General features: G+C 43.8%; 2 protein-coding genes across 7 annotated transcripts in view; one reads left to right on the forward strand and one right to left on the reverse strand.

The window, feature by feature from the left end:
• The window catches only part of Sesn1 (sestrin 1), a 96109-nt gene extending 93825 nt beyond the window's left edge, over window positions 1-2284 (reverse strand). Inside the window, exon 1 of the mRNA XM_006982771.4 lies at window positions 1283-2284. Coding sequence (XP_006982833.1) covers window positions 1283-1561 — 279 coding nt within the window. The 5' untranslated portion in view covers window positions 1562-2284. The remainder of the gene's footprint in view (window positions 1-1282) is intronic.
• A 279-nt stretch (window positions 2285-2563) lies between these two features.
• The window catches only part of Cep57l1 (centrosomal protein 57 like 1), a 66889-nt gene continuing 48623 nt past the window's right edge, over window positions 2564-20829 (forward strand). Inside the window, exons 1-2 of one of the 6 annotated variants that reach the window (XM_076552395.1) lie at window positions 2684-2729; window positions 10519-10744. Coding sequence is in view for 1 of the 6 variants with exons in the window: in XM_076552393.1 (XP_076408508.1) it covers window positions 2912-3034 (123 nt within the window). In the remaining 5 variants the exon portion in view is untranslated. Of the gene's footprint in view, window positions 2730-2792; window positions 3035-3426; window positions 3616-10518; window positions 10745-20829 lie in introns of those variants that run through there. The other 5 variants (XM_042262013.2, XM_006982773.4, XM_076552393.1 and 2 more) reach the window with 5 other exon arrangements.

Genomic DNA, 20829 nt, shown 5'->3' on the forward strand with positions numbered 1-20829 from the left:
GTTCCATACAGTGCATATCAGTATTTGGTGTGCACAATTATGATTCCATTATTAAAACATAACTATAGGGCTATCCAGAGCTCTAAGAGAAGCAGCCTCTTACATCTGAGGGATGGAATATACATACATTGACAATGAATTCTTTGCTGGTAAAATGAATTATAGTAATTGACTCTACAGTGTTTGTAAAGATTATTTCAAGATCTTAGATTCTTAAGATCATCATTTTATCAATATGATTGTTTTTCTTTTGCTTTATTTAAATTCAAGCCACTACAGAAAACTGTCATATATCCTAATCTGCAAACACTGAGCATTCTTCATATCTATAAATGTTTCTCCTGCTCCTTCAAATTCTAACACACCTTCTAATAACACAGGATAAGGTGACAGGAGAGGAAAATGGCAGGAAACGATAGTACTTGGACCTTAACTGCACTTACAATTTAAGTAGTTTGCATGGGAAAGACAAAAGAAACAATTTAGGGCACCAGGAACTAACTGAGCAGCAATTGTTTCTATCAGATGCCTTACCTGGGTCCAACCTTTCTTTTCTTCCTTTTTCAGGCAGGGTCTTGCAACGTAGCCATGTACTGACCTGGTATTCATTACATAGCCAGGCTGGTTTTGAACTCCTGGCAGTATTATTTCTGCCTCAACCTCCTGAGAGTACTGAGCCAAGCTACCACACACCTAACTTGGGGTCCAACTTTTCAACCTGAACACGTTAACTTTTTTATGACTTAGGCTGTTTTTTTTAAAATTATTATTTTCTAGTTCTGCTTTAGGATGCATTTAGAAAATGAAATCCTGCCTTTGTTGTGAAGAGCCAGAGAAAATTATTCCACCATCTGCCAGCTACCTTGAACAAATAGGAAACATTTAATATCAATTTCTCCCTTTCGAGGCTTTCAATGAGAAACTTCCCACACAGAACACTGTAACATTGTGAAAATACACTGGCTACACTCGGCAACAAAAAGGAATACAAAGACTTGACTTATAATTAACTATACCTTCCATAGATATTATTTTCCACCAGCAATACCATTTCTGCCTAAAACGCCATAAAAAACAATGCTTGTTTATCTCTTTTTGAAAACCGTTTTTAGTTTACACTGCTCAGTTGGGGCCCAACGTTCAATGCTTTGCCGAACCCTCTAATGCCTGGTGAAGTCATATTAAGAGCTCACACAATAACCCATTACCCGTTGGAAGCAAAAGCGATGTGAATAACTGCAAGTCCAATCTCACTGTCTAGGTGTTCTAACAATGCTCTTACCTCGACGCTCTTCAGAATGAACTCACTTCTCTCTCTCACGTCTTTAAAGGGACACCTCTTCGAAAGCATAAGGAGGTGAGCAAGAAGCTTATTCATCCCATCCGAAGAAACAGCATTCGAAAGGCCGTCTGAAGGTCGATAAAGCGGCTCTTTGACTGAACGAAGGTACTCGGTTTTCCTCAAAACGATCTGCCTAATGTTTTCCAGCGCTGTCTCTCTAACAGCCGAATCTCTGCTGCACAGTCCATCCCATCTCACTTCATTCTCTCCTTCAGCCATGACAATCGGGAGCTTCTCTTCTGAAGTCTTCAGTTGCCTTTCAGCATTCCCCCAAAGCAGTCAAGAATAAAGTCAGAGAAACCCAGTCGTCAGGAAAACAAGCGTCTGGGTGGCATTGGGAACCACACGTGCCTTTTAAGTTGATGCTTTCAAATCGATCCACAAGGCGGATCGCCCTGGCACCCTCTCCTACACGGAGGGGCAGTCTTCTGGACAGAGATTGGGGAAAAGAAAAAAACAAAGTTGGAAAGTTGCAAGCTTACAGAGCCGACTAGCCGGACAGGGAGTCTCGGGGAAGTGTTCTCTGTGTCGCAGGGTCAGCGGATATCCTCACGCTGTGGAGCTGTCAAATCCGTGCTTGGCCCCGCCAGGCTGGTAACAGCAGAAGGCTCTCCAGCCATTCGGGGCTTTTTTGTCTGTGCAGCGGCCGGTCCTCCAGCGCGTCCCCACCCCGCCCCTCCTCCGACACCAGTCTCCGCCCCCCTCGGCTCCTCCTAGCGCCTCGGCGGGGCAGCGGGCGGGCGCCGGCGGGCTTGGAAGCGGACCCTCACCCCCGGGCTGCTGGGCCCCGGGGCTCCGCCGCTCCGGGGACCTCGGTGTCCACCAGTCACTGTGTCAGCGGCGGCGGAGGGCAGCGTCCCCGACCCTGCCGCCTCCTGTCGCCCGGGATCCACCGCTGCTTCGCCTGCCCCTCTGCCCCCGCCGCCACGCCGGAGGGCACCCCGCGACCCGGCCGTCCTGGAGCACCCGGCCGCGCGGCTCCGGCCCAGGGCCCCGAGGCACAGAGCCCGCCCCTTCGCCCAGCCCCTTCGGTGGGGCTCGGCCCAGAGGGCGGGAGCAGGGAGGGGAGGGAGACGGGGTCCTCACCCCCCAGCCCCTCCCCTGTCCCCGCCCGGGACCTCCGGGCCGCCCCGGCCCCAGGCCTGCCTCTCCGCCCAGGCACACGCGACCCGCCGGGGCAGCCATTGGGAGGAGCCCCGCCCTCGGGCCCAGCACCTCCGGACCCCGAGTCCGCCGCGCGCGCGCCGCCAACCCGTGCCGGCGGCGGCTGCGCGTGCGCGGGGCCGGGCGGGGCGCATGCGCCCTCAGCGGCGATTTCCGTTCCTGACGTTTGGGGGCGCTGGCGTGAAGAAGGGGAAGGAAAAGTAAGGAGTACAGATGTCCCGAGGTATTTAGCGCACGAGAAAAAACACAAAACAAAACACAACAAACCAAAGGGCCCGCTGGTATCCCCAATAGAATGGGATATAGTTGAAGATTAACCTAAAAAAACAAAAAAATTGTGACAGCCAGACCCCAGATGCGGTAGGCAGGACGTCTTTGCGTTGGCTCTTGGGAAATGTAGTTGTCATGCTACCGACGCCGTCTGTTTGCGGCAGAAACTACAACTCCCAGATGCCACCGCAACACCTCTGGTCGCCGTGGGCGAACCAACGGCTCTGGAGGCCCGGGTTAACTGGGAACGTCCATCTGGTAAGCTTGGTTAGGCTTGGCGGTGGCTTGTTCATTGAAAGTGTTTTTCCTTCCTCTGCTTCAGCTCTGAAATTTTGGAGCCGAAGCCATCCATCTGGGATTGCTGCCTTTCGGTCCACAGTGGCTTGCGGGGAGAGCGGTGCAGGTGCCCCACACATTTTGGTGGGTGACTAAGGCAAGGATTTGGCGATCACGGTCTGAATTCAGGGTCGAGGGGCAGCCTGAAGCCAGGCAAACTGGGAAAGGCTCCACGCTGCTGCTCCGCTGGCCTCTGTCGTGTGAATCAGTGCTGGGTGGATTAAGAATCCCCGTGAGGTGCAAGGCACCTTTGCTCTACACAGATCTGTTTTGTGCTCTGTTTCCTCGGTCAAAAAGAATCTGGAGGAGAGCTCAGCAATCCGTCTCGTGTGAGACTGAAAAGAACTGCCAGTATTCTTAGGTTTGAATGTAACAAGCTTTGAAAAGTGCTGTATGAAAAGAAGCCTATAAACACCTCCTAAATGTATTATCTTCCAATGATTCAGTTGTTTCTCCAAAGATGTTTTGAAGTCATTATCCTTGAGAAAATGCGGGTTTGGAAGGTTGTTTTTTTTTTTTTTTATTAGCCTGGTAATCGGATTAGATTTTAATCCTTTGCTTTGCAGAGTAAATTTAGTCATAAAATATTATTAACCAGGGACTAGAGAGATGGCTCAGCAGTTAACACTTGTTCTTACAGAGGACCTGGGTTCGATTCTCAGCCCCCACGTGGCATCTCACAACCATCCATAACTCCAATTCCAGAGGACCTGATGCCTTCTGACCTCAGCAGACACCAGTCACACACGAGGTGCACAGGCATGCATACATACAAACTGTACAGTCATACATAAATAAAAAAAAACATAATAAAAACTAACCGGGCCTTGAACATGTACAACAGTTAAAAAAACAAAAAGATACCCCCTCATCTTGTTAGAGAACTACTGTGTAAATATACAGTTGTGATACTACTTAATAATGTGGTGGCTAGAGGAACATTCAGCCCCATCTTGGAAGTCTTCATCCCAAGGAAGACAAAGACCAGAAGACCAGCACTGAGGCTTCAGCCAGCTGGTGTCTGTCCGGTGTCTTCTGAGCAATAGGCCGTCACTGAGCACAGTGTCCCCTGCCGTCGTGGAGTGTGTATTCTAAGAAGCGACAATAAATAGCGAAGTAGAATACATCGCATGTGAAATGATGGCAGCCAGCGGGGAAGGAATGAAGAGTGCTTGGTGGTGGGAAAAGGTTCCTTTTCCTGTCCGGGGAGGATGGCTGCTGGATCACACAAGCTGGTTGCCTGCCGTCTCTGGACACTTGTGAGATGAGCTTGCAGGGTGGGATCACCCATATTTAAAGGCCCGTGGTATTGAGAGGATAGAGGGACCTGTTCGCCTCAAAGCTTGAGGGGGCCTTCAGGTACAAAGGGGTCGGAGGGGAGGACAGACAGTGGGCAGCAAGAATGCACTGAGGAGCTGAGTTTTCTGTGGACTTAATTTTCTAAACCACCTTCATATTAGCTCATCTAAGAACCTTTTGTTTGCCGGGCGGTGGTGGCGCACGCCTTTAATCCCAGCACTCAGGAGGCAGAGCCAGGCGGATCTCAGTGAGTTCGAGGCCAGCCTGGGCTACAGAGTGAGATCCAGGACAGGCACCAAAACTACACAGAGAAACCCTGTCTTGAAAAACAAACAAAAGAACCTTTTGTTCTTCTCCAGAAAGTCACAGTTGGCCCTTTGGGGCCATGTTTTTCCTTTTTGGGGTGGTGGTTTTTCTTATGTTTCATTTTCTGTTTTTCTTTTGTTTTCAGACTTTTCCAGATACTTTTCTGCAAGTTAATGTATATGCTTTGTGGTAGTTGATGAAACAACAGATACTATTTGTAGTAGAAATAAAGAATTACTGAAGACACTAGCTGTTGGGTTCTAAAGATCATCCAGTAGTTAGCATCATCATCGTCTGGGTGGGGCTTTCTTCAGTCTGAGCCCTAAGGAGAGACGGAGGCCAGAGGAGATGTGGAAGGCCTGGGTCGGGGGAGCTGGGTTCCAGAACTGACTGAAAATAAGACCTTGGAAGCTGCACTAAGCCGTGTACATGTATCATCCTTCCCTGGGGAGGTGAAGGCGGGAGTCCGAAGACAGCCTGGGTGACATGCTGAGGCCTTGTTTCACAGGAAACAGAACAGTAAAACAGACGGAAGGATTGCCGCTCGCTGTCATGGAAAAGTGCACATTTGTGTGTGGGAGAGGGCAGAGGACAGTAGCTTGGCCACTTGCCTTGGGATATGGAAGAGAAGTGAGGAAGACTGGCTGGAAATACAGTTTGAGGTTTCGTTATAGCGTTTTGATAATGGTTGCTGATTTCGACAAAGGAGGCACACTCACTACAGTTCAAACTTTGAAGTTATCAGCAGGTGTGATTCTAAAGGAGCAGCCAGCTTAGAGGGGAAAACCTCTGTCGTCCCAAAAACAAAATGAAGAAAGAGTTAGGAATGATTATGTCGAATATTCTAGGTCCAATGAAAGTAGGACTAATTGACCACTACATTTGTCATCGTGGAGATTATTAAATGGAGGATACAGGAAGCCATTGCTTTGGACTTCAGCTGTTGTGCTGACTCACCCCTTACCGCCAGATTGGAGAAAAAGAGAAAGGAAAAATCAAAATGGCCGCCCATGCTAATGTCCCACATATCCAAACTGAAACTAGGTTGTTACCTGGCCTGAGAAGTCAAGAGAATGACGAGTGGAATTTCCCAAATTAGCCATTTGGCATGGCAGTCCTGTTCCCTCTGCTTTGATCCCCACATTCTTTCGTCCTTCAAATAATAACATGAAGTAATCCAGTGTTAACCAGTTACTTCTTTGTTCTGTCTCTGCCCGACCTGTGGCAGAAAGTCGCTTTGAGATGACCAGTCTGCTCTGGTTGTTTCTACTCTGTGTTTTAACATCTCTAGCTACAAAGCTACCTCTGTGCAGCCCGCTGAAACACTCAGCTTGTTTATGGAATGAAGCGTTGCTCCCTTCAAAGTTGAACGCAAAACAATGTAAGGTTTTTAAATTGTAACTTTGTTGTTTGAGGAGGTCATTGGCGTGCTGATAAGAGACACAGCATCTCTGTCCTTGTTTTCTTTGTCCAGACTGCCTGTGTCTTGACTCATGTTCCTTTGAAGATCTTAGCTTGGCTATTTCTCGCTCAAAGACACGCCCCTAATTAGAGAAACGGACACATAGATGTACTCCTCGTGCAGCACGTGTCTTTACTGGCTGATGTGTTGTTGCAAATGCAGTTTTCAATTATGTTTTTAATTTGATTGGCAGCTGGCCAGGTAAAGGCCAAACACCTGAGAGCAGCGGTAGTGTCTGGTTCTGCTCTGCCTGGTAAAGCTCAGTACATTGCCTGCTTCCCAACACAGACTCAACAGAAGCTTGAGGTTTGTTGTGTGTGATGACCTGTTTGTTATCCCAGCACTCTAGAATCTGATACAGGAGGACCGGGAGTTCAAGACCAGCTTGAGCTACTTAGCAAGACCTTGTTTGAGGAGAGGGAAAGGTGAATAAGCATTGTACCAATGGATGAAAACATTCTCTCATGGTACTTCAAAAGTACTAAATATTGTGTATGGAAAAGGCTAGGCAGTTGATGGGTGGAACAAAGTATAATGAAAGCATTTTAGAAAACTGTATGCTTTTATGAGACATTTATTAAGACATCTGCAGAGCAAACCATTCTTAAACTGGGATTCAGTGGAACCAACTTTATAAAAACACAAGACTAAGTGCATCCACTTGTAGACCAAGTGATCTACAAGATCACTTCTTCACCCATTCATTCCTCTCTCTTTCCTAACAACCTCTTTCTGATGTAGTTCATAGTAGAATTGCTCCTCCTCAGCTGCTCCATCCGCTTACGGCTTCTTGCACATTTTCATCCTTGTCTACTCTGTCATTGCTCATTAACCAAAGTGTGCCGAGTTCTGCAGCACTGTGATACCATTTTAAAATACCATCCAGCCATGGCCCTGACGCGGCAACAGCTGGCCTACCCAGCGTTTTAACCCCAGGAAACAGTTCTTTTGTTTTCTTTTGAGGATGATTTTAGTTAAAATAACGAGCTCCCCAGAGTCTCTGGGCAGTGCTCTAAAATACAGTAAAAACTAGCCCAAGTGTTAGTGGCGTGTCTTACTGGTGCGCAGTGTTCCTTATAAGAGCAAAGGCTCTGTGATGGCCATTCTTGGCTGTCAACTTGACTACATCTGGAATTAACTGAAAACCCAGCAACTGGGCACACCTGAGAGGGTTTTTTAGTTAATTGGATTATTTGATGTCGGAAGACACCCTAAATCTGGGCCACACCTTCTCATATCGGCCTACATAAAGGACGAGGAAGAAGAAAGGTGCTTCTGTTTTTCACCTGTCTGCCCCCATTCTCAATGGCAAGTTCATCTACCCTACTGCTGAGGCATTCCTTCACTGGCATTGCAGCCTGCTTCTTTGGGATCCCCACGATGCACACTGAAGACCGCCTGAGACATCCATCCTCGTGGACTGAACAGCTATTGGATTCTCAGACTTTCCATTGAGAGACGGCCATTGTTGGACTAGCTGGACCACAGCCTGTGAACCACTCTAATAAATCACACACGCTTACACAGCTCTCTAGGAGTTTCCATGTGATTCTGTACCCACTCCGCTTTAAAAAAAAAAAAAAAGTCCTAACTGAAATGAGGACACCGAGGCACAGAGGTAAAGGAACTGGCATGAGGTCAGACTGTAGGGAGACACATGGGAACTGGGTGCAGAAATCCATCCTTCCTCTGAGAAAGCAGTTCTGGAAAGGGCAACAGTAGCCGGTGTTGCGGTACACACCTGTAAGCTCAGCACTGGGGACTGGAATAGGAGTTTGAGGTCATTGTGCACTCCGTGCAAAACTAGGTAATTTACTAACACACTTTGAAACACCTGCCAAGTAAAGAGCATATTGGTTTTCCTGCCAGTTTTTTTTCTTCCTGTAGGAAATTTACATGAGAAACCATCATGCCTTGGAACTTAGAATCAGCAAGAGAAATGTGGCATATAATTTGGTCACTTAATACTGTTAAGTACAGTGCCATCCTGGGCTACAGGAGACCCTGTCCTGAAGGAGAGTGAAACTTATTGCTAAGAAATGTGGTGCTCAGCTGATGAGATAGGGTTTTGTTCATTTTTAAAAATATGTCGCTGCATGCCTTTTCCAGTTGGAAGATAGGGTGGGAGCGTAGCTCAGTGGTCACTTAGCTAGCATGTGCGCATGCCCGAGTTCAGTCTCCACACGACAAAAGGGAACAACAGGAAGAATGGTTAGAGCAGCTCACACTGGGGTCAGTTTTAGTCCCTACCAAGTGCAAGCCTTGGGCGAAGGGCTGCTTGAAGCTAGATTTCCAGACCAACCTCTCAGAGCAGCATGGGACGCTATATATGGAAGTGTGAAGAGGTGTGACTACTGTAACGGAATTGTACACTAGTCAGGAAAAATCTGATCTTCAAGGTGCCTCAAATATGGACATTCATTATAAAATCCATTGATGAAATTGAATTAAATCAATGAAATTCATTGTTAAAAACAACAATAACAACAACAACAAAAACAACAGGGCTCCTAACTCTTGTGGGCTTAGAAACACGATTTGGCAGACACACATATACATGCATTACATTAATACATGACTGATGAATTTATTAGGATGATAATTTACTAACATACTTTGAAATGCCTGCCTAGTAAATAGCATATTGGTTTTCCTGCTAGGTTTTTTCCTTCCTGTAGGAAATTTACACAAGAACCTATCATGTTGCCTTGGAGCTTAAAATCAACTGAAATGCGGTTTATAATGTGGTCACTTAATACTGTTCAGCTGTGAGAATCCTCCACCGAAGAGCTTTTGCTGCTTCTGGCCTTTTGAGTTGTTTCTTCTCAGTTTCCACTCCTCTTCCATGGAAGAGCCCTGTAGTGGAACTTGCTCTTCAGAACTGTTGGTTCCCCAGAAATGACACGGAGACTTATTATTAATTATGAAAGCTCAGCCTTAGCTTAGGCTTGCTTCTAACTAGCTCTTATGACTTAAATTAACCCATATTTTTAAATCTACATTCTTCCACATGTGACTCCACCTTTCTTCTTCTAGAACTATCTCTATATCTCTTGCCTGGCTATTGGCCATTTAGCTTTTTATTAAGCCTGTCACAGTGACTATCTTTACACAGTGTAATCCCATATCTCACAACAGAGCCCTTTGTTCAGACACCTCCATATTGCAGCCTCGTTTCTGTGAGCAGATTTTGCATACATACACACACTGGTTCACTGTACAGTTGGCTCTTGAATCACAAGTTTTTTATGTGTGTTTGCTTAAGACAGGGCTTGTAGATCTTGGCCTTATTTGGGCTCCTCCAGCCTCATTCCGAATGCACCGTAAAGTCTGGCAGAACAGCATACTTTGGGTTGTTACTGACATTTTTGTGTCTGTTTGTCTGTGTGTATGCATTTGATGTATGTATTTGTGGTTATGTACATACCTATGCTTATATATGTGTATCTGGGCATGGGTGGATGTGGTACCAGGCTTTGAACCCATGACCTTGTACATGCTGCTATTCAGCTCTGGCCCATATCGTGGTTTCGCTTGGATTTTTTCTTTGGTTTTGTGGTACTGGTGTTGAACCTAGGGCCTCAGCATCCTGCGTAAGCACTCTACTGCTGAGTAATACTGTCCCTGGCCCTCTCTTTTTTCATTTTGAGACAGGTATTTAGTTGTTCAGGCTGGCCTTGATCTGGCTAGGTGGAGGTCAGCCTGGGCTATGTGAAAAAAAATCTTAAGTGTATCAGACAAACTGGTAATACTGTAGCATTGGCACAGTTTCATAGCCAACTCCTGTTGCTGTTGTGGTGAGCTGGACTGTTTTGGGAAACCAAGCCCATCCAGCACACGTGTAGTCCCAGCTACTTGGGAGGTAGAAGGGTCTCTTGAGCCCAGGAGTTGGAGACCCTGTCATCGGTATAGTTTATGACAGTAATGATTTGCATATGAATAGTAGTCTCTCTAGTAAATCCTATTTCACAGTGAAAAGTGACTTCTTGATCTATGAGACACAAAAGCCGGAGAGGGAGGGGAAAATACGTTTACAATACATTGCATGCATGTATGAAATTGTCCAAAATTTAAAATTTAAGAAGTGGTTCCTTGTGTTTCTAGCTTGTTTTCTACATTATATAATACACATAGCCAACAAAGAAAGTGTTACGTGAGAAATGCCTGTTTATACCATTGAGCTTCTAGTCAACAGCTGGTAGTATGTTTTGGGGGAGACGAAAGTTACATGACATGGGGTTTGGGGCCACTCACCCCGGTGTTGTTTAAGGATTAACTGTATAGTGATTTTTTCAAAAATTTAGAGAAATTAACTAGCGTTTATTTGTGATTGATGAAGCAGGTAAAATACTGCAGTACTGAGCGTGACAACTGAAAGTGATACAAAGGGGCTTGGAAAAGAAACAAAAGCAGCCTTGCTCAGCACCACAACCTTCAGGTGTCACCCACCTCCTGAGGGTGGCAGCAGATGGGGCCTCCGTATGCTGGACAAAACTGGCCTGTTTGGAGATTCATCTGACGTTGTCTTCTCTTGGCTTAGGAGCTCATTTCTTTAAAAATGCATGGTAATTAATAATAAAAAAAAGTGTTGTAAAGTGTTCAGTTAGAGAACTTTTGCGGACCTAAGTTTTTAGTTTATGGCTCGTTCACACAGTGACCCTGTGTTTAACTTGAGGAACCTCAAGCTGCTGCCCAGCAGCTGTATCTTTTATACTCCTGCCCGCAGCAAGTGAGAGTCCATTGCTCCACATCCTTGCAGGCCGGTTATCGTAGGTTAGCCAATGCTGGTGGCAGCGGGACGCTGCTGTGCTGGCTTCCACCTGCCTGTCTTCCTTGGTGGGGTGTCCGAAGACCTTCGCTTCCTTTAGTTGGTTGGGCTCTGTGTTGTCTAAAGAACTCTTGTGTAGTGGAAACCTGTTCTTGAAAACGTTTTCTCTATGTCTCGCTTGTCTTTCATATTCCTAAGGCTGCCCTTTGTAAAATGGTTTTAAATTTTAATGAAATTCAGCTTAACTATCTTGTCTTTCATACCTTGTGCTCTTAGTGTTGTATCTAAAATGTTATCGTCATACTCAAGGTCAACAAGATTTCCTGTTAATCTACAAGTTTTAGTGTTTTACATGAAGGTCTGTGATCCACCTTGAGCTAACTTTTTGAGGAAGTAAAGTTTTTGCACTTAGATGTATTTATTAAAGTTTCTGCTGGCTCTGAAATTATTATTTAGGTCACCAAATAATAAAACTAAAAACAAAAAGCAAAGTAAAACCCAGTTTACCAACCCCTTACAACTGTGTTAAGTGTCGTTCTTGGCAAAGGAGCTTGAGGCCAGTCTGGAGTTTATCCGGAACACTGGGGACTTGACTCACTGTTCTGTCAGGGCTCCCTTCTGTCATCTGTCGCTAGCTGGAGGGTGGCTGTGTGCTGTCAGTCAGGGTCAGTGGGGCACTTTGTTCAGTGAGGAACATACGTGTCCAGCCATCTTACTCCAGGCTGTGGTATTTTCTCCTTCCCTGCTTTGTCATGGAAGTTTGCAAAAATCTACATGTAGCTTCCCACGTTGCCTGAATAACAGACAGTTTTGCCTCAAAATGTTTCCTTGGTTTTTCATCTTGATGTACTGAAAACTGTCCTGTCAATGTCGGCCAAGTTGTGTGTTCACGCATATGTGCGTGTGCCCATGTTGTACAAATAAATTGTAAAACTTTACTCCTAGAGTTTGAAATTTTAGATTTTACGGTTTTTATCAAAGCTTATTTTAATTCCTTAGCAGTATTGATTTCAAAGATTTTAGAATCGTTCAGAATGCTCCTCTCAGGGTGCCATCACAGGCACTGGCCTCAGCACCATCCCTTCTTCATGTTATTTCCATCCAGAGGGATAAATTAATAAACCACATTCGCAATCATACTGTTTGCTTCACTCTCTGTGCGTCCAATTCTGTGGTTTTTCCAAATTAGTGTCTTTGAATGTGTGTCTAAATTTCCTGTTTCTGGCATATGTTAATGGATAGAATTTTTGAAAACAAAAATTGTTAAATCTGTCTTTACTTTGCCTTTCTGGAAAGATGCATTTATTGACTATAGCATAAAGACCCAATCTAAAAATCTGTCTTGCTGCTGGCTTTATTCTTATTTTTTTTTTTTTTTACCATTTTTCTTACCTACATGTTTACCCGTATAGAGAGAGGTAAGATTGAATTTTATATGATTAAAAAATGTGAAATATTGGGTATGGTCCTACTTGCCTGTAATCCCAGCTCTCAGGAAGCTAAAGCAAAAAGATGTGGATTTGAACCAAGCCTGGATTATATAGCCAGAACTAGTCTCATGAATGACTACACAAATAAATGTCCAAACAAAACTTTAAAAGTGCCAATAATCGTATGACCTCTCTACCATCTGCAGTGAACAGTGTTAGTGTGTTGGCTCCCCGGGTTTTGTGTTATTTTCCCAGTGAAAAGGGAGCATTACATGCAGTGTCTGTGTGTCCTTGGCATTGCGTATGTTGTTGTTTTCTAGCAATTTCACACAGATGATATCTTAGGATAACCATCATTTCTAACTTGCTTTTCTCTCCACTCGGCAAGGGCTCCAGAGTTTGTCTGTGTTGTTACTGTGGACCTATTGATTTTCATTTTAGATGCTGTATAGTGTTTCACTGTATGAATAAAAAACAATTTCCTTTCCAAGTTCTGATCAGTATGTATGTATGTATGTATGTATTTTATATATATTTTAGTTGCAAGCAGAGATACAGTGGCTGTCATTCAGATCTTGCAGAATCAGATGGCATACATACCATCTTATCACAATTTTCAAATTACTCTCCAAAATCTTATACTACTTGACATACACACAATTTCTGACAGAGTTTATAAACTTGACTTCTGCAGACTTTACCTAGCAGTTCCTAGGGATGTCCATATCCCTGCATCTTTCCAGAGTGTAGAGTTGGCCGTTCATGGGATGTCTATCTCCCCATGCCTTCCCAGAGCTTAACGTAGGCAGTCTTCTTTCTGAGACCTCCTGCCAGTCTAATTAGTGAGCAGTGCTCTTCTAAATGTTACTTTCTTAATGTTCATAAGAAGTCGATTGACCCCTGGATTCCTGAGCTCCACCAGTTCTCCTGCCTCAGCCTCCCACATAGCTGCGAACCACTTATTGCTGTCTTAACTTGCACGCTCCTGGGAAGTTGAACTGCTTCTGTTTATCTTTTTTTATTATTCATGTTTTCCTCTAATCTCTGTTCAGTACTTTTTATCTGTCAATGGTGGTTCTGCTATATACAAGGTTTAATAATTTTAATATGGGTTTAGCAGTGTAATTTTTCCTCTATTATACTTCTCTCTCTCTGTCTTTGTCTATCTCTCTGTCTCTCTTTGTCTCTCTTTGTCTCTCTCTGTCTCTGTCTCTGTCTCTCTCTCTCTCTCTCTCTCTCTCTCTCTCTCTCTCTTTCTCTCTCTAACAGTCTCAATATGTAGTTCAGGCTGGTTTTGAACTCATGGTCTTCCTGCTTCAACTCCAGAGGACTGGAGCCAAGTCATGTACTCAGGCTTGGCTCATTTTAATTTTTTCAATTTGTAGATTGTCTTATTAAAGGAATTTCTGACCTCAATTTACAGATATAAGAAACTATTGATGAATAAGTTTGTACTCTGAAGATTCAAAGTTCAGCTGACTGACTTTTTATGTAAAAAACTTTAGGTTTGTGGCTCCTTCAACTTCTTATAAGAATTCCTTTAAAGATAGATAATGAAGTGATTGATTCTTTCTTTATAACCATAATTTGCAGCCTGCCAACAAAAGAGTTGACTGAGAAAAAAAATGCTCCTTGCTTCCTCATGTTCTATTAATCTGTAACAAGTTACTTAGATGTAATATTCGCTACTTTGTATATTTGCCCATTTATCTAATGGCATTGAAAAAATGTTGTTTAGAATTTATTGCATTTTTGTTTATTTTGTGTGTGCATACTTCTGAGAAGGTGTGTGGGTGCCAAAGAGCATCTGTGGGGGTCAGAGGACAACTTTCACGAGTCCATTCTCTCCTCCCACCATGTGGGCCTCAGGGATTGAACTCAGGTCCTCAGGGTTGGTGTCAGGTGCTTTGCTCACTGACTCATCTCACTGGCCCAGAAAAATGTTCACTTTAAAATTGTATATGTATGAGTGTTTGCCTGACTGTGTGTACGTGCACCATATGTGTGCCTGGAAACCATGAAGGCCAAAAGGGTGTTGATCCCTTGAAGCTGGAGTTACAGATGGCGGTGAGTCAACATTCACGTGGGATGGAGTCCTCTGCAAGAGCAGTGAGTCCTCCTGACTGCCGAGGGGTCTCCTAGCCCCCAGAAAATGGTCTTGTTTTATGTTTTTGCAAAGATTTTATTCATTAAATATAAGAAGTCAGAGATTGTAATCACAGAATTATTTCATGGTTTACAAGATAAGGGAGGAGATGCTGCCAAGTATAAGTTAAGGTAAATCTTAATTTCAGAGGTGTTAAATATGAGATACAGTGTAGTAGTCAACGTTTGGGAAGTAGTAGACCTAAGCATGTTTTGTTTTACATAATTTTACTATGTTAATTGAATTAAAATAACAAATGCACCAAGCATGATGGCAAACACCTTTAATTCCTGTACTCAGGAGGCAGAGGTGGATGGATCTCTGTGAATTTGAGTCTAGCCTGGTCTATGTAGTGATTTCCAGGCCAGCCAAGGCTACATAGTGAGACCCTGTCTCAAAATAAATAAACAAGCAAATAAATAAAACTTATTGAACAACTACTAAGAAGTACAGTAAGTAGTTGATTAAGGAGTAAGATGTATTTCTTGCTTTTAAAGAACTGTGGAGAGGAGTAAATGTGTGCAGCCATTGCTAAAATGATGCTATGATTAAGGCACTACATTAAGTGAGATAAACTGTAACTAATATATGCAACAAAATACTGGTAACTTTGTGACAATCAGCTTCAGAAAAGTTATAAATGAGTAACTTCAATAACCATCTGCTGTGAATTTCGTTACGGGAAGTAGAGGGGGCACTACTGGATGGGGAGGTAAGGAAATAGTTATGAGTGTATATGTGTGTGCCTTTTTCTTTAGTGCAGAGTGTGGTGGCATTGTGTTCCCCAAAATATTGTGTACCCTAATAAATTTATCTGGGGTCAGAGAACAGACAGCCATTAGATACAAAGGCTAGAAAATGGTGGCACTCACACCTTTAATCCTAGCATTCCAGAGATAGAAATCCCTCTGGATCTCTGTGAGTTCAAGGCCACACTGGAAACAGCCAGGCACGGTGACTCAAACCTTTAATCCCAGAAAGCGAGCCTTTAATCCCAGGGAGTGATGGTAGAAAGCAGAAAGATATATAAGGCGTGAGGACCAGGAACTGGAAGCATTTAGCTGGTTAAGCATTTAGCTGGTTAAGCATTTGCCTGGTTAAGCTTTCAGGCTTCTAGCAGCACAGTTTGGCTGAGAGCCACTGGGATGAGGACACAGAGGCTTCCAGTCTGAGGATACAAGATCAGCTGAGAAGTTGGCCAGGTGAGGTTAGCTGTGGCTTGTTCTGTCTCTCTGACCATCCAGCATTTCACCCCAATAACTGGCCCCCGGTTTGATTTTATTAATAAGACTCTCTAAGATTCCTTCTACAGCAGAGAGTGGAATTTCCTCCAGAGCGTCATTTTAAAAGTGTTTTATGTTTTTCTCAGTTGTGATCTCTGCAGTACGTCTGTTTGTAGGGAAAATAATTCTAGTAGTTGTGTTTGTTTTCTTTGGAAAATCTACAGGTTGAATTGTGCCTTACTGTAAACGTTCCTCTGTTTGTGTACTTATAGAATGGGCAATGTTAAGCCAACCTGGCATATGTGTGCTGTGAGCAGCTGTATCAGCTGACCCACCTACCGCCACTTAGAGAATATAAACTTACCAAATTTTGCCTTAAATAGAAATAGTATTTTAAGAAAATAAGTTAGTATAAAATATAACATTTTAGGAAAAAACATTGATGATTCTCTCTTTTTTTAGATTTATTTATTTATTTATTTTAGGTGTATGAATGTTTTGCCTGAATGTGTGAATGTGTATCACATGAGTAACTGGCGTTCTCAGAGGTCAGAAGAGGGCACTGGATCCCCTTGAAATTAGAGTTATGGATGGTTATCAGCCACCATGTAGGTGCTGGGAATCCAACCCAAATCCTCCAAGAGCAACAAGTGCTCTAAACCTTGGAGCTGTCTCCTCGGCCCCCTTGGTAATGTTTTTTAATCCAAAGTCACAGATAGAGGATATTGAATTCTCTCTGGTTTATAGAAATTGGTTGTCTTAATCACTGTTTTATTGCTGTGAAGAGACACCATGACCAAGGCAACGCTTACAAAGGAGAGCATTTCACTGGGGGCTGCTTACAGTTTCAGAGGCTTATCCAGTGCCGTTATGTCAGGGAGTGTGATGGCGCCAGGGTGTTGAGAGCTACATCCTGGTGCACAGGCTAAGAGAGAGACCTCAGAGCCCACCTCCAGTGACACACTCCTCCAACAAGACCACACCTCCTGATCCTTCTAATCCTGTAAAAGAGTTCCACTCCCTGGTGACTTAAGCATTCAAATATATGAGCCCTTGGAGGCTCTTATTCAAACTACCACCAGCAGTGAACTGTCAGAAAGGATACTATATATAAGGCCTGCAGACCTGAGATAACCAAATCAACTAGTTATTTCATGTTTCGTTATGTGTAAAAAATTTATTCTGATCATAGTAACTATATTTTAAGTTTTTAAGCCAAATGTGATGTGTAGACACGTTGTGAATGATTATGCTTTTCAAGTGCTAGTTGATGATTTTTTTACATTTTGTGTTTTAGTATACAAAATATAAACTTTTGAATGTTTCATATACTTTTTATGAGTTTGCTGAGAGTTTCATAAAATGTGTTTGGATCATATTTATCACCCCCCAGCTCTTCCCAGATCCACTTTTCTTTCCCTACCCATGAAACTTTGTGACCTCCTTTATTTATTCATTAATTTATTTACCTACTTACTTATTTCCTAACTTACTTGTTTTTTAGGCAGGGTCTCTCTATATAGCCCTGGCTGTTCTATGTAGACCTGGCTGGCCTTGAACTCACAGAGATCCACTCGCCTCTGCCTCCCTGGTGCTGAGATTAAAGGTGTGCGCCACCAGGCCGGGCTCTCTTTTTTAAGGCTGTCATGACTAGTTTGTGCTGCCCATATGTTCTTGGATGTGTGGTCTTCCACTGTAGTGTGATCTGCCTACCAGGGGCTCTTAGAGAAAACTGATTTTCTCTCCCCTAGAAGTTTACAGTTGCCAACAGCTCCACAGTTAGGTGTGGGCTTTTATGCCCATCTCCTGTCTCCATGTTGAGTTTGTTATGTTTTGGGCTTATACAAGCCTTGTGCATGCTGTTACAACCACTGTGAATTCACATGCGTAGCTGCCCTGCTGTGTTCAAAAGACACCACTTCCATGCACTCATCCATTGCCTCTGGTTCTTACATTCTCCCCACCCCACCCCTCCATGGTGATCCTTGAGAGGAGCGGGTGCAGTATCATGTTCCACAACCTTTGGCAGCCTTCTTCTCAGCACCGTGGCCAGCTGTGGGCCTCTGTTAAACACTGTCTACTGCAGATAGAAGCTCTCGGGCGAGGACTGAGAGATGCAGTGTGGATATGACAAGAAGTCAGTAAGAGTTGATCCATTTAGCAAAATAATAGTAGTATGTTTTTCCCTAGGACCTGTGACCTGTCTAGCCATAGGTTTTTGGATGGTGGTGCCAAGTATGGGTTTCATCCTGTGGAGCTTAAATCCCTTAGAAGTGGTTGGTTATTCTACTGACGGTCGTGCCACCATTGCACCAGTGGCCGTATCTTAGGAGGCCGGTCATTGTTGTAGCTCATGGGGTGTACGGCTGGGTATGGCGATGATTACTGTTCTCTTCCAGTAATGCGCATAGCACCTTCCTGCGCTATGAAAGCTAGCTGGCGGCAGCAATCTTGAGCCATAGAACATGGAAGAATCAGGCTGGCATTAACCTAGAAGCATCATTCCTACTTGTTTTTGTAAATATTTTCCTTTATTTTTATCTGATGGGTATGTGTGTTTAGCTTGTTTGCATGTCTATGTACCACATACAAGCAGTGCTCCCAGAAGCCAGAGAGGGCACTGGATTCCCTGGAACTGAAGTTACAGATGGTTGTGAGCCCCATGTGGGCACTGGGAATTGGGCCTTGGTCTTTGTGGGGGTCCTCTTTCTCCTCTGGGCCTGTTGGCCACCAGGCTGAGAGGGGAAAGAGGTGGATGGGATGACAGAAAGCTTTGGCGGTGGCCCATGGTCACGAATGAAGACAGTCCTCTGGGAGACAGGTTTTGGTGAATCAGCTCAAGTATTGCAGAGTATAAGGAATATATGGAATTGGGGAGCCTGGGGACAAACCCTAATTTTCATTAAGTGGCCACTCCTATCACAAAGCTTAGTAGGTGGCAGTAGGGTCCCATAGCAGAGCTCCTAGCCCAAGTCTTCTTAGCAGGGATCTGTGCCAAGGGTCAAGCTAAAGATGAATCAGGCCTCTGTTAGAGACAGCTTTTGAGATAAGGTCAGTCCTCCAGGCCCAGGGACATTGTCCAGACATGTCCATGACATACGTGCAGGTAAAGTCCTGCTGGAGCTTTGCTGGAGGGAGGGAGCTCCATGCTGCTGAGCTATTGTGATGAGCGAGCTGCTAGGCCATGGGGAGGCCGCAGCCTCTGACAGGCCAGCACTGTCTTCCAGCAATCTTAGAGGAGCGGCCAATGCTCTGAACCTCTGAGCTCCGTCTCCAGCCCCTCATTCCTGCTTTAATGTTTCTATGGACTCTATTTTTTCTCAGCTGTAGTTTTCAAAAGCACTGGAGAACTTATAACTTAGAGAAATTTTTCTAAAACAGAGTATTTTTGGTGAGAGAACCAGTCATAGGACACAGTAACAATTAAGACCTTTGTTTAAGTCCTAAAAGGCTCTAGTAATGCTTTTCCTTTGAAACAGTTTTAGGCATTGACAGTGTTAAAAGCATTCAAATTGTCATATACCTAACACTATAATTGGTTAGATATATCTTAATGAGAAAATAACTTACATAAATATTTATATGCTCATTAAAAATCATACTTTAATCAGTGTATATGTAAGCATTTGTTATGTTACATTAAATAAAAAGGGCAACTTTTAAGAACATGTATTCCAATCTCAAGTTTGGTTTAAATGATAAGACTGAGCTAATATAAAATGTTAATTTTGTTTGTTTGTTTTTGTTTTTTGAGACAGGGTCTCTCTACATAGTCCTGGCTGTCCTAGAACTCACTATGTAGACCAGGATAATACCAAATTGGTAAATTTTACACTGATTTTTATTTTCCAGTGTAATCTTTAAGTTCTGTAGAATAAGCATTTATTATTTTTTAAATGAAGAGTATGTAAGAAATTTATTGTCTGTCAGATCTCTTTCTGGACACACTAGTGTCTGAGCTAGCACAGTGAAGTTTCACAGGCTAATGTATACTTTAATTATGAGAAACTGTAGCAGTATTCCTATACAAGAAATGTAGTCTACGATTGAACTTACCATGGTACATGCCTCTCTGTGTGTTTTATAAACTGTAATTTGTAACTGGATAGCAAGTTCTCATCTGGGGTGGCAGGACCGGGCGTTGCTTTGCTTTGCTGTGTTTTGAGTTGGGCCAGCTCCAGGCTGGTCTCGAACTCACTGTCTTCCCCACTTGGCCTCATTTTCTTGCCTCAGTTTTTCAAGTACTGAAATAGAAGTCTGTGCCACTATGTCCAGGAGGAAACTTCACTGAAGGATAAAAGTTGGTCATATTAAATAAAAGAGGCCTTGGTCTATTTTAGCCATGGCTAGTCTGGGCCAGACTGGCAAATTTGGCTAACTGCTATGATAAAAGCAGCTTTGGGGATTCCACCTTACCTTTTATGGAGTACCAAATTACCTTATAATCGTTTACCCCAAGTTCAGGGGCCACGTTGATGAGCGTTGCATTTGTTTCTGCCCTCAATACTGTGGCCTCTTTCTCTTTCCTCTTCTGGCCTCTAGCAGTTGGGCGTGTGCCAGGCATTATTGGAACAGAGGTAGAATGAAAACTGAAAATTACACACTGATTTCTAACATTTTTTCCTGAAAATGTCTTCTTGTTGTTGTTGTTGTTCACCCTGGCTGTCCTGGAACTCACTCTATAGACCAGGCTGGACTTGAACTCAGACATCCTTGTGTCTCTACCTCCCAAGTGCTGGGATTAAAGGCCTGTGCCACCACTGCTTGGCAAAAGTCATTTTTATATGAAGTGAATTATGCTGACATGAAATAGTCCCTGTGTGGAATGAGAGACTCTGGGAGAAGTGGTAACTTGTAATGTCTAGCTACCTCAACAGGGTTTCATGGGGTGGTTTTCTCTTCCTTTCTATCTTGTCTGGCCTGAAACTCACTCTGTAGATCAGGCTGGCCTTGAACCCATAGAGTCTTCCTGTCTCTGCCTCCCAAATTCTGAGATTAAAGGTATGTGCCATGATGCCCAACTCATAGGATGTTTTTTTTGAGACACTGTCTCCACTCTATTGTTAAGGCTGCGCTTGAATCC

The sequence above is a fragment of the Peromyscus maniculatus genome, chromosome 16 (genome assembly GCF_049852395.1).
Source record: "Peromyscus maniculatus bairdii isolate BWxNUB_F1_BW_parent chromosome 16, HU_Pman_BW_mat_3.1, whole genome shotgun sequence".
In the NCBI taxonomy this organism is placed as follows: domain Eukaryota; kingdom Metazoa; phylum Chordata; class Mammalia; order Rodentia; family Cricetidae; genus Peromyscus; species Peromyscus maniculatus.